Source organism: Natrix helvetica, assembly GCF_964273705.1.
Source record: "Natrix helvetica genome assembly, chromosome: 1".
NCBI lineage: Eukaryota > Metazoa > Chordata > Lepidosauria > Squamata > Natricidae > Natrix > Natrix helvetica.
The window spans coordinates 242352208-242366415 of NC_138548.1; the positions used below are offsets into that span (position 1 = coordinate 242352208).

Below are 14208 nucleotides of genomic sequence, written 5' to 3' on the forward strand. Positions count from 1 at the left end.
ACAGATAAATTATCAGTAACTTTGAAACAGTTACCAGTACGTGTATGTTTTAAAAAAACAAAACTAAAGTTTTCCCCTGTCAAGTTGTGTCCGAATCTAGGGGGCAGTGCTCATCTCAGTTTCTTAGCTGAGGGAGCCAGCTTTGTCCCAAGATGTTTCGGTGGCCATGTGCCAGCATGACTATATGCTGAATGGAATGCTGTTACCCTCTCATTGAAGAGGTACCTACCAGATTTTTCGAAGTATAAGATGCACCTCCCCCCCCCCCCCAAAGAGTGTGGAAATGTTGGTGCATCTTATAACCCAATACAGCCATTTCTGGCCTCCCAAACGCACTCTGCAGGCTTCAGCAGGGCTGGGAAAAGGCAAAAATGGGAGCATTTTTGCGAAAAATGGCCCATTTTCTGCTCGGGTTTTTTGTTGTTGCAAAAATTGGTGTTTTTGCCTTCCCCCAGCCCTGCTGAAGCCTGCAGAGTGCTTTGGGGGCTGCAGAGGACAAAAACTTTTTTTCTTATTTACCTCTTTGAAATCTTAGTGCGTCTTATACAATGGTGCATCTTATATTCCGAAAAATACGGTATTTATCTATTTTCATTTGCATGCTTTCAAACTGCTAGGTTGGCAGGAGCTGAGAATCCCAAGAATGGGAGCTCACGCCGTCACAAGATGCTTGGATCTCGAACTGACAACCTTTTGGTCGACAAATCCAGAATCTTAACCTCTAGGCCACCGTGCACCTGACAGCATTTCACAACTTCAACACATTTGCTCAGGCCTAACTCTTATTTTCAACTCCAGCGCCAAGAATCCTTACACAGAGGCAGCATCTGAGCTGTGCAAATCCTGGCGGCCACAACTTTGCAGTTAATACAGAGAAACTACTGCAATTTAGCCATTATTAGGATAATAGGTCAGCAGTCTTTGGGGAAACAAAGTAAAGGGTAAAATGATTAGCTGGAATACCTTGCAGGGATCATCTGAAATATGTTTTGTATGGCAGTTGGTGACAGCTTTGCCCGCAGTTGGTGGCATTCAGATTTCAGCCAGGGAAAACTGCCAATCACTGCTCTTACAATGTTGCACAGCAAGATTTGGTTTCGTCTTGGATCATTGTTTTGCTATTTTATGATCTGAGTGTTTGAGCTTATAAATCAAGTAATATAATTGGAACTGAAAGCAAAAAAAAGTTTCTATTATGAACCATAGGTGGGTTGAAACAGATTTCAGCAGAGGTAAATCTCATCAGTGTTTTATGTTGTTTAGTTCTAAGGCCCCACTGTATCCAGATACAAAATTTAGCTTAAAATAAATAAGATGCCCTTGGGTGAATTCTGAGTTTAAAAATTGGTTTTCAGCAGCTCAGCTGAACTGAGATCACAATCCTTTCACACAAAAAGCCAATTTTTTATTAACTTTCTCAATGGGTAGTTTGGATGAAACAAACAACAAGCTGGCTTAGTTGTTAGAACTGTTAGGCAGTTTAAAAACAGGAATTACAGGTAGTCCTTGACATAACAACCATCTGTTTAATAACAATTCAAAGTTACAACGGCACCAGAGGTGGTAGTCAGCAGGTTCTGACCAGTGCTGGAGAACAAATAGTGGAAATCTTGAGTAGTTCGGAGAACCGGTAAATACCACCCCTGACTGGCCCTGCCTCCATCTATTCTCTGCCTCCCGAGTCCCAGCTAATCGAGAGGTAGTATCCTTCCCCTGGAGTGGAGAGGGAATGGAGATTTTACAGTATCTTTCCCCTGCCATGCCCACTGAGCCATGCCATGCCCACTGAGCCATGCCCATAGAACCGGTAGTAAATTTGAATCCCACTATTGAATGGCACTGAAAAAAATGTCTTGTTACCTCTGTTCTCATACCATTGCAGCATCTCCACAGTCATGTGATCAAGTTTTGGGTGCTTGGCATATATCTATGATAGTTGCAGCATCCCAGGATTGTCATTTGCAATCTTCCTAAGGAGCTTCTGACAAGCAAAGTCAATGGGGGAAGCCAGTTTCACTTAATGACCACAGGATTCATTTAACAACTTTAGTGATTTGCTTAACAACCATGGCAGAAAGGTTATAAAGTAAGACATCATTCACTTAACAACTGTTTTGTTTTAACAATGGAGATTTGAGGGTCAATTGTGGTTGTAAGTCGAGGGCTGCCTGTACTCTGAAATATTACCAGGAGATCCCAAGCTTATTTCAGTCCATGCCTTCTAGGCACAACTGAGATTCTTAATGGCTTAGTTTCTTGTGCAAACAAAGCAAATTGTGGTTTTTAACAAACTCTGGTTAAGAAAATAAGACAGGATAAACCAGTCCTAGTGTGGAAGTGAGTGCAGTCTTGCTTTGTCTCAGCCTAGTGTGATTATCCTGATAGTCTTTGAATAAAAAGTATCTTCTTTCCTGCTTTTCACCTCTTCCCTTTACTGAAATCAAACTCTCTCCTTCCCACCCCAAATCCACAATAGCCTGAAGATTTTATGTACAGAGAGCCTGAATGCAAAATATTTTCATCTGAGTCCGCGTCTCAATGTGTTTGGCTTCATTATGGATGAAGAGACCTGAGTTTTAATAGCAAATCCATTTGACAAGAAAAGCTATTAACCTCTGTTTCCCCTATCAGTATTCTTACAGCAGCACATTTTAGTTAAAGTAATCTTCTTTGTTCCTGGAGGCTGCTTGCAGATAATGCAGACATTATCCTTATCTCTGAAATAAATAGAACAAGGTGGCATTTCAAATATTGTTGCAAGCTTGAAGGAGCCTATAATCAAAGGAAAGAGCAGAAAAGGAAAGAGCAGAAAAGGGCAAAGGGCTTTTTTGTTAGCAGCATGCAACAGAAACTCTCCCCAGGATTAATAACCCCAGGTTTTGCTTGTGAAAATAGCTGCTGAGTACTATAAGGGGAAGGAAGAAGAGTGAGACTCATGGTTACGTTATTTGTAGTCCGCTTTGGAGTGGTTGCATTCGTCACTGGCCCTGAATCTTTCCAACTTCTTTTGTCTCTTTGTATTTCAGTGATCAGAGCAAAGGCTGTCTCCGAGAAAGAGGTGGACTCTGGGAATGACATCTATGGAAACCCCATCAAACACATCCAATATGAGATCAAACAGATAAAGGTAACAAACAGCTACATGAGAACCCTAGCTGTGGCTATGTGTATATACAGACAGTCCCCAGGTTAAGAATGACTTCTATTCCTAACGCCGTCTTTATCTCAAACTTATATGGAAGTCAGAACTTGTACTTAACAAACGGGGACAGCTTGTTACTAAAAAAAAAAAGTGGGGGATGACATTGTCCTTCCTTGAGCTGATGAACTGCTGAAGCTGCAAAATGCTTTCAGGAACTGCTGAAAATGGCTGAAAACAGGCTTATATATTAAAAATTCACAGCTTCAGTGGTTCCTGAAAGCACTGCATGGATTCAGCACTTCACCGGCTCAAGGAAGGGAGAATACTGTTTGCCATTTTTAGCAATAGGCAGCCTGTTTGTATTCGGAGATAATCCTTACTTTCTGAACCTGGGGGCTGCCTGTGTAACCCTGCCTTATACATACACACAAAGAAGAGCAACAGCAATTCAGAGTGAAACGGCAGAGAACCTATAAGCCAGTGGTGAAATCTAAATTTTTTTGCCACCGGTTTATCTGACATGCCTCCTTCAAAATCCAAGAAAGGAAACCCCCAGTTCTATTGTTTTAGAGAAAAGGTACTTTTACTGGATAGGAACTGATAGCAACGAAAGTAAAGGAAGATCTGAGGCTAAAGGCACGAAATTGTACATATCAAAGGTTTACCCAAATTCCTCCCCCCAACAACCCCAAGGTGAAAGTCCAATCTCCAGCCCCCATGTAGAATGCATCTTCAGGTAGCTGCAGAGACGGTTGACCTTGACCAGACCTAAACAAGTCCGTTCAGCATGCGCAGAAGATGGTGAGAACAAAACTTCCTCGTCATCCCGAGACATCTCCTCCAGCGTAATTCCCCTCCCAAATACCGAAACCCCCTCCCCCCGTTACTATGGCAGCCAATATCAAGAAAGCGATATAGAGGCTGATACAGGTTCAAGGCCTTTTGACTGGGTGGGCATGGCCAACTTTTTTCCACTTTTTAAAGCATTTTTTTTCCTGCCGGTTTGGGTGAATAAGTAGTAAAAAAAATGCTTTAAAAAGTGAAAAAAAAGGTTTCAACGATCACGCGGCACAGTTGGGTGTCATGGAACCTTTTTTACCACTTTTTAAAACTTTTTTTTACTGCCGGTTTGGGCGTACCTTAGCATTTTTTGCTACCCTCAGAACCTGTAGCATTTCACCCCTGCTGTAAACTTGTTATCTTAGTGCTATTTAGTGCTAGACATTTTCTATGTTTTGTTTCCATTTCAGAATTTCAACTGCCTTGTTTAGAACTATTAAAATATTATTAGTTTACCAGTCAGGAATACTTAGGCTAACAAAAGAATAAGAAAGAGGAAGGGAAAGAAAAGTCTTCTAGTCTCAGCTGATAGTATAAAAACATTGGAAAACCCTCTCAAAAGCAAATGAACCAAGGGTTTGATGTGTTAGAGTTAGATCCAATTGGCATTCTATTCCTACGCTAATTTAATGAAAGAAGAGCAGAAGAGCTATCGTTCTGCATCTTAGAGACACACTGAAACTAGTATGGAAGAAGCAGCCTTTAAGAGCAGTTTTGGTTTCCTGTTTCTGGAATTTCTTTGGAATTGGCCCATTAATGTTACTTTGGTTTCCCTGCGTGTCATCTGCAAAAGCTTCTCTCTCTGCTGGAGAAGCTATTGGAAACAAATGCTCTTTTTCCATACCTCAGGCCTCTACGCTAAAATAACTTGATCATAGGTCTCAATGCAACATCCCATTTGCCAGATGTACTAATGATCTATTACATTATGAATTTTTAGAATATCCCTAAAGTTAGCATTTGTCAAATGGAAATCAATTGGATATAAGATCACATGTCGAATGATAGAATTCACATAGCACATTAACCACAACTTTAGTTTCTAAATCACAATTTATGGTTTGACACAATCTCTGAATCCCTTTGTTGTAATAATGATTAATGGGTGGCCTTTAAAAAATGACCAGGTGGCAACATTTTATTGGCATATGGACTGATTTCTCCAAGAGGGAAAATAGATAGGAAAAATATATATGCCCGTCAAAGGATTAAAGAAAATTGTAAAAACATTGATTACTCTCTTTTGACTGTGTTTGGGAAAGAACTTGGAATAACATTGGCAACACTAGAATTGTCTTCCCCATCTTGATGTTCTCCAAATGTGCCAGATTACCCACTCTTACGGTTTCTAGCCAGGATTTCTGGAATGAGAACAAGACATCTGGAGGGTACCAGTTTAAAAAGGCTGTACCAGAAACATGGCTGACGTGATGATTAGCATGAGGACAGATTTGTGCATGTAAAATCTCTAAAGGGTGTGTTCCATTTTACTTTAAAAAAAAAGTTAACTGGTAGGTTGCTGACCTCTACTCTTGGCCTCATTTGCTTCTTTCCCTTTCAGATGTTTAAAGGGCCGGAACAGGACATTGAATTCATCGTCACAGCTCCCTCCTCGGCAGTGTGTGGAGTGACACTGGATGTTGGCGGCAAGAAGGAATATCTCATTGCAGGTAAAGCATAATACATTTTCAAAGCCTAGAAAAGGAGTAAGAGACAGAAAGCCAATGAAATGGAGGTATGAAAGATAAAAAAAAATAGTAATTCCAATTCTACTTTTTTACCAGCACCATATCATTCTAAATACCCAAACTATTTCTGACAATTAGCTTTGCAGCAAAAAATGCAACTTCAAATTTGGTGATCATGTGCCTTTGGCAAGAGACACGATGGCTCAGTGGCTGACACTGAGCTTGTCGATCAGAAAGGTCGGCAATTCGAATCCCTGGCGCCGTGTAATGAAGTGAGTTCCTGTTACTTGTCTTAGTTTCTGCCAACCTAGTAGTTTGAAAGCATGTCAAAAATGCAAGTAGAAAAATAGGAACCACCTTTGGTGGGAAGGTAACAGCGTTCCGTGAGCCTTCACCGTTTAGTAATGCCGATCACATGACAACGGAGACGTCTTCAGACAGCGCTGGCTCTTTGGCTTTGAAACGGAGATGAGCACCACCCCCTAGAGTTGGGAATGACTAGCAGATATGTGTGAGGGGAACCTTTACCAATTTGCTACCATACAAGAACTTTGCAGTAGTGTTTGGCTGTTTCTTAGAAAATAAAATAATAAACAGGAACCTTAGTCTCACTCTAGTTCAGCTTCCTGCTCAATTCAAGATTCGTAGTGAGGGTCCTTGGTGCACTCTGAGCTTGGATTTTTCCTTGCAGATGTTTCATTACCCAAACTGGATAACATCAGTGCTGGTAAGGAGTGGGGTTTGCTCTCAGTTAATATTTTAGTGTCTTGCCCTGTCAGTGTTAGTGGGGGTGGTCTTAGAGGCTCTTTGGTTGGACTGTCTACTGTTTATTTGGCTGTTCTTGATTGTGGCATTGTTTACTTGATTGTTGGTTTGATATTAATTTTGGAGTTAATCTGTGCTCATCTGGATCTGACTGATGGTTTTGGTCTTTTTGTTCCCCTTTTGGCTTGTTGATTGTTTCTGTTGCATAGTCTGTAGATATTGCTTATGTCTTATCTATCCATTGATGGATAATTTGTCAGGATGCCAGGCTTCTAGAAGATTCATAGCCCAGGATCATATAATACATCCACAATTGGGGGCTGCCCAGCTTCATTTTAAATCCCTGCAGCTCTTCGAGTTGCGAAATGTCTTCAAATGATTAGCTGAAATCTGCTTCCCTAGCAATTCCCACCCATTTTTTCTAGAATAGAATAATTCCGTTTCGTCTTTCTCATGAGAGCTCCTCAGATGTGTAATGTTTGCTATCAATTGCAAATAATTTTCTTTTTTTCAGGTATAGTCATTGATGCCGGCAGCAAAGGGTGGGGGAGTGATGCAGCACACAGCCACATGTCATGATACAAAAACTGTGGCATATGTCTTGTTGGGACACCACAATGAAACTCTGAAATTTATGTTGAACCCTCACTCTACATGGATCATCATTTTGCCATAATCTCAGTTTGCCACATATGATTGTGCTAAGCAAATGTACGTCTTGAAATGTTTTCAATGAGATTTGCCTTTTAGTTTCCTTATCATCCTACTTATTCTTCTCTGGCCATATTCTAATCTCCTTAAAATGAGATGCCAGAAATGGAGAACAGTATTTCATGTGTAGCCTAACATGGAATAGAGCAGTATTGGCGAACCTTTTTGGCACTGAGTGCCAAGATGGGAGCGCGCACAGATGCAGGGCAGCACAGGAAACTGGAAGAGCAGTTCCCTGGAAGCTGAGCTTCCAATTTCCAGGGTGGCGCATGCACGCCGGTCACCTGGTCTTCCGGTTTCTGGTGCACATACGTGCGTGAAGACTGGCTGGACGGAACCCGGAAGAACAATAAGCGACGGCTGGCATGCCTGGTGAGATGACTCTGTGTGCCACTTCCGGCATGCATGCCATAGGTTTCGCCATCATGGGAATAGAGTATACCTATTACTTTTATTCTATTTTTCAAAAAATGAATGTGAAATGAGCATACAACACATCACACCCTGAGCTTTCAACTTCATCTTTATTTCCACAAATATATGTTGGTCCTGTATCTTTTAACAGGATTTATAAGAAAAAGTGGTTGGTTATTAGGGGCTGCAGTTAGGTGGAGAGGCAAGACTGGAATAGCAGGGATCGGTTGATTTGCCAATTTGCTTTGGGGAGAAGATATTTTACAATAGGTGATGCCCAATGTGGCAGCCATTTTGTGAATGTTCAGTTTCTTCACAAAGGCAGCCATTTTATGAATCTAAAGTGTGATCTGGAAATTTCCAGTGGTGCCCACCAGCTGCCACCCTCACTCCCCCAATTGATTGGAAGCTGTGTCAGGGAGTGCAATTACTCACAAATCAATGTTTGTTTTATCTCTCATTTACAGTTTTGGTTTCCCAATCAAATTAAGAGAGTAACCACTGGTACCTCTGGAAATAATCAGGAAAATGCCCTCTGGCTTGCATGCTGCTATTCATAATTGCTTTGTTCTCTCAGGGAAATCGGAGGGTAATGGCAGGATGCACATCACCCTTTGTGACTTCATCGTTCCTTGGGATTCCCTCAGTGCCACCCAAAAGAAGAGTCTCAACCAGCGGTACCAGATGGGCTGTGAATGCAAGGTAGATCCAAATTTATTTACTTATTTATTTGATTTCTATAACTGCCCATCTGGGGTGGCTTACATTCATTATCAAGTGTAAAACAAAACCAATACAAAATAAACATATATGGTCATTGATTAGAACTATTGCCATGGATGTTAATTCAGTCAAGAGACTGAGCCCTTAACTCACTCAGAACCCTAGGCACAGAATCAAGTCTTTATGGTCTTTAAAAAGGCCCACAAGGTCGAGGCCTTCCTGATCTCTGAAGGGAGAATTTTCTTGGGGGCAGAGGCTACGGCAGAGAAGGCACATCTAGTTTCCTGCCAGCCGACATTCCTTGACTGATGGGACATTTAATATGCCTAATGTGGCAGGTAGAAATGAATGGGAGAAGGCTGTGCCTTAGTTAACCCATCCCCAAGCCATTAAGGGCTTTAAATGTGATAACCAACACCTGGAATTGTGCCTGGAAGCACACTGGCAGCCAATGCCACTCACGTTCGGTAGCAGTCGTGTTAACATGCATTGAGCATCCAACAAATCAGCTGAAGCTTCTGAATGCTCCAGGGCAGTCCCCTGTAAAAAAGCGCATTACAGTAATCCAGAAAAGAGGTCATGAGGCATAAGTGACTATAAACAAAGCCTCCCAATCCAGGATCAGGTGCAACTGGCTCACAATATTAGACAGAATTCCTGCTCTTCTCATTCATACCAGATAGGTAGACTCCCTTCTGGCAAGGTATTGTCCATGACCTTGTAGACTCTTATAGTTGAATGAGATCTTGGAAGTGTTATGTGCAAAGGCCCTTCTGGCCACAGTTGATACCTGTTCTTCTAGTAGGAACTGTAAGTCCCAGAAGACTCCCCCAACTGCACAAAGGGAAAGCCACCAAGGCCAGCAGTGGGAAAACCTTTTCTCCAGAAGACCCAAATACCCAATGCCATTCAGTCTTGCTTGAGTCGAAGCTGATTGCACTCCATCCCGAGCCTTACAGTCTCCATGCCCTAGGGACAGGATATCCATGACATTGTTCAGGCAGCTCGCCATGGAGCTATAAAGCTTCCCAATCCCTAATGATCATCTCACCCAGAACCGCATGTAGATGTTAAACAGGAGAGGAGAGAGAACTGGGCCTGAGGTACCTCACAAAGTAGAGGCCATTGGCTGAATCCCCTCGCCCCCATCAACGCCGACTGGAATTGACCCAGAAGAAGTAGAACCAGCTCAACACAGTACTGCCCCATCCAATTCCTGAAGTTAATTCAGAAGGATACCACGATTGCTAATATTGAAAGCTGCTTATAGGTCAAGAAGCGTGAGGATGGTCACTTTACCCCCATCTTGCTCTTGCCACAGGTTATCTGGGAGTGTCAATGCCATCTTAAACTTGTAATCTGGCCTGAACCTTTTCAACTATGGACCTCTGAGGAGCAGAAGAAGCGTGTTCTTTTAGTCAATGGTTCCTGTTTGCTCTTTAGTTTACTTTCTTGGAGGCCCTGGCAGAGTAAAGTATTTATTCAGTTGAGGAACTCCTAACCCACCCCAATCCCCAAGGATCTGGCTGATGTACAGCCTCAAAGCAAAACAAAATGGCCATGGTAATTAGTACCAAAAATCAGAATCTTAATTCACAAGGCAGGCTGACATGAAACAGATTCAACTTGCTTCCAGAATTGCAAAGAGTAGGGTTGCCTGGATGACTGCTGGTGAATGATGCACAGAATATTAGACAGAATTCCTGCTCTTCTCATTCATACCAGATAGGTAGACTCCCTTCTGGCAAGGTATTGTCCAAGACCTTGTAGACTCTTATAGTTGAATGAGATCTTGGAAGTGTTCTAGCCCAACAGCCTGGCCAAGACTGTGTTATTCAGGGCTTTAAAACACTTCAAATTGGACCCAGAAGCCTACTGGTAACCAATGCAGACACTTTAAAATGCACATAATTCCATATTGATGGTATTGCCTTGCTAGTAGTCTTGCATGCTAACCTGTCAGATAGCTCAGATGTTTGCTCCAAAACACTGTAATACGTGGAACCTGAATCTAATGCCTGCAGGGTTAATCAGATCTTCAACCGTAATGCTAGGAAATCATGAAGCTATTGATATTTTCTCTCTCTGCAGATTTCCCGCTGCCCCTCCATCCCCTGCTATGTCTCTGCTCAGGACGAGTGTCTGTGGACTGACTGGGTGACGGAGAAGAACATCAATGGGCGGCAGGCAAAACACTATGCCTGCATCAAGCGGAGTGATGGTTCCTGTGCGTGGTACCGTGGAGTGGCTCCCCCTAAACAGGAGTTCCTTGACATTGAGGATCCTTGAGTTCCTTTGGCACCGGCAGCATGGCTTGCAAGGAATTAGATCGGTCCACATTTGACATCACTTCCTGGAAACAGCATGAAAATAAAATCTTATGGGCAGGCCAATAGTGGTGGGCGGAGAGTGCTAAGGAAAGGGATGTTGAGGCCATTCATACGTTGCTCCTTCTGCTTCTTCTCCTGTGCTGATCCAGTGAGTGTCTTCTTACTCAATGGATTTCAGCCAAGGCATAACGGAGGAAGGCAGTATCAACAGTATGATTGGCTGAGAGGTGTTGTCTCTGATTCTGGGTAGCAGGCCTACCAGGTTCTTACTGTCTTGAGAGACATCCCTCCTTGTGAAGAGAATTCGTATACCCTCTCTTTCCCACTTTCCCACCTTCTGCCTGGGTCAAAGCCCCTCCTCTTTCCACATATGAAATTTTTCCACATTTACTACTTTAGAGTCATTCCTTTCTCTTAGTCACATATACAGAGACACATGTGGTGGGCTGAGATTAAACATGCATTTTGGCCTCCATGAAAAGTGGTGGTGGTGCCATCCGTCCAGGGCATCCTTTTGCACTAGCAAAGAGAAGAGTTATGTCATCTTCCAAGGACTAAGCAACCTTTTGAAAATTGACTATCCGAGAGAGACAGTATCATCTTTCAGGGGCATAAATTGGAGGTGGGTGCGTTAATTATTTTATAAAGTTAATATATATAGCCTGGAAGACATGGGAGATATGTGCAGCTCTTAGCTTTGCGTCTGGAATTGTCAAATTTCAGTTTTTAAAAAGTGTTTCAGGATATGGACTTGCTCCATATGCTTGATTCCACCTTTTTTGTATTTGTGCCATTAATGTAATTCTGATGTCACAGTCTCTCTTAGCCAGTTGTAAAGTTTTGCTATTTCTATTAGGATTTTGGAACTTTGTAGACCAAGGAATTGTCATCTTCCTCCTGCTCCTCCAAAGTTCCTGGCACAGAATGATTTTTAATCAGACCAGCACAGCTCCAAGCCCTGCGACTTGCTGAATGGAGAAATCAATGATTGCAACAAGAATTCCGCAGATGGCAGACATTTATGTTCTCTTCCCATATATGTGATTAGGAGAGCTGGCCGGTGATATCCACACATGTATTAAACTGTGATTATAAATGCTCTTTTGAAGTAATGACAAAACCCTCTGCTGTCTGAAAAAGAGCATTGCTCAGTTCAACCCTCCTCATTCCCTCTTCTGAGCTTGTCCTTTCTTTCCTGGATTTCCCCAAGCTCTGGGTGTCCTCCCCCCTTTTTTGGGAGGGGGATTCTCAGACCTAGATCTGAAGGATAATCACACTTATTCTTAGCCAGGCCTGCCCCCTGTGGCCTTTTCATGCTGTTCATCAAGGTAGAATTTAAAGATGTCATACTGGGCCAGTCTGTTTATTTCAATATATTTTTAAAACAACAAAGGAAAAAATTTGTTCAGTCCAGTATAAGACTCCTGTTTTACTTCCTGTACGGTTATATCCTATGTGACATTTACCTTCTTTCTCTCTGTTGATACTTTTTGATTTTTAATTTTTTTCAGTTTGTTTCAGCAATCAGTTGTATCATTCCTCTATTATGTTTTTTTTAATGTTCTTGTTTAGCTGTTAGATTTGCACTTATTACTTTGTAAAGGGGTTCTGCTTTGGAAGCTTTTAACATACAGTGGGGAAGAATGTCAAAATGTATGGAGGACAATGTTCCCTCATTGCGGAATGCCAGCGGAAGCAGTATTCTGTTCCTGCCTTCTCCTCTGGTTTCTCCTGCAGCATGTGTAAGTTTTTACAGAGACTGGAGGGTGGCAGCAACACGTGACTGCTTCTTGCTAGCCAAATTGCAGCTCCCAGCAAGCAAACTAAGTTCGCCATTTAACTAGGGGTGTGAAAAACAACCCCTGCAAAAGACCTATTTATGGAAAAACAATATCAAAGACTCCCCAATTGGCTTAATTTATAGCTGTGGGTTTTAGTGTCACGCATAAGTTTCCCTGAAGCACCCATAACAGAACAGTTTCTCCTCCACGCCAGCAATTTGAAAATATTTAAAAATAATAATAATAAAGAGTTTACATTATTTTCAAATCTTTGCTTAGTGAGTATGAAAAAATAAGTTAACTTGCTGCCGTAATTTAAAGCTTTTTGGGGAGCAGCTGGGGTGGGAAGATTGTTTGGTGGGTAGAATAATATGGGGTGGGTTGTTTTTGTTGTTGTTGGATTCTAAAAGCTGAGATTTTCTTGTGCTGGGAACACATGAAAGTTGCTGAATAGACAAGCAGACTGTGCATGTCTCTGACGCTTTGTATAATTCATATGTGGACACTTGAGTCTCCGGACAATAAACAGTATTATCAAAGAAAATGGAAGCAGGCTCTTTTTGGATGGCATATACTTTGTTTCTGCTGAGGAGCAGCCAAAATTACTGCAGGGCCTTTTAACCACTTAATAATTCAGAACATTTGACTGGAAGAATGCAGGCAAATCAATGTAGGACCCTTCTTCCTCTCCAATGGCTTTATATTTCCCCCTCCCACCTATTTTCAGTATTTTCCCCATGTTCTTCATATTCCCTTCCCAATCCAAAATTGGAATTACCAGTTATCTCAGTGATGGCAATTAATCATCCAGCAATGCTGTTTAATAGTACATCAGGCTCGTACTGTGCGTATGTAACACTTGCCCTTTCCTCAGTTTAGCAGGACTGCAAAATTATAAAAGGGATCTCAAGAATTCTGCTTATTCTTCCTGGAACAACTTAAAATCAGTCCAGTATAAATTGCTCTATTTCCAAGGCAAGGACAAATCACTCCTGAAATCTTGCCAAGAAATTGCACAGACTTGTCCAAGCAGTTACCAGGAGTTAAGACTCAAAGGCACACCCCACCCCACATCACCCCAAATCCCAACAAGGTTCATAGAGCTGGAATATTGAAATGTTCACTTAACGGCAGAGATACAGAAACAATTTTTGTTTATGCTCTAACTGCACATTTCCAATTGACGCTCTTTACATACAGTACCTTATGGAGTTAGAAGAGTCCACTGGATTATCAAAAAGGGTTGAGGGTTCACCACTGCTATTCACAGATCTAAATAACTTCTCCAGTACTAACTTTTCTCCCCGGCATAAATATTTATAAGCCGATTTAGCCCAGCTAAACCCTAACCCTAACCCTAACCAGATTCAGATATCTGGGAATAAAATCACACAAAGAATAAATTTTGGCTTCAAATGAGAACCATTCGCCCTATGTTGTCTAAAACCCTAATGACGGATCCTCTGAGCACTGCTATCATTTAAATTGGATTGTCATGGATCAGTTCTGTGCTGGGTTAAGGACCTGAAGCTGCCTCTGGAGTCTCCCACCTTCCCCTCCCTCCCTTTTCAGTGGTGCTCAAGAGCTGAATGGGGCAACTCACCGCAGCCAATTTGCTATGGCCAACTCACCATAGACAACTTCCCACGGGCCAACTTGCCATGGCCAACTTGCTGCGGGACAATTCAATTATTTAAAATAATTTTTAAAATTATTTTAAATTTTGTCATTCACATTTCATTTTGTCCCTCCTTTGGCATCCTTGAATGATTCTACACTAATCCTCAACTTACAACATTACATTTGGTGACCAT

At 41.9% G+C, this 14208-nt stretch overlaps 1 protein-coding gene across 1 annotated transcript in view; it reads left to right on the top strand.

Moving 5' to 3' along the window:
* The window catches only part of TIMP2 (TIMP metallopeptidase inhibitor 2), a 38588-nt gene extending 25650 nt beyond the window's left edge, over window positions 1–12938 (top strand). Inside the window, exons 2-5 of the mRNA XM_081938459.1 lie at window positions 3027–3127; window positions 5544–5652; window positions 8138–8262; window positions 10375–12938. Coding sequence (XP_081794585.1) covers window positions 3027–3127; window positions 5544–5652; window positions 8138–8262; window positions 10375–10572 — 533 coding nt within the window. The 3' untranslated portion in view covers window positions 10573–12938. The remainder of the gene's footprint in view (window positions 1–3026; window positions 3128–5543; window positions 5653–8137; window positions 8263–10374) is intronic.
* Window positions 12939–14208: the final 1270 nt, after the last annotated feature.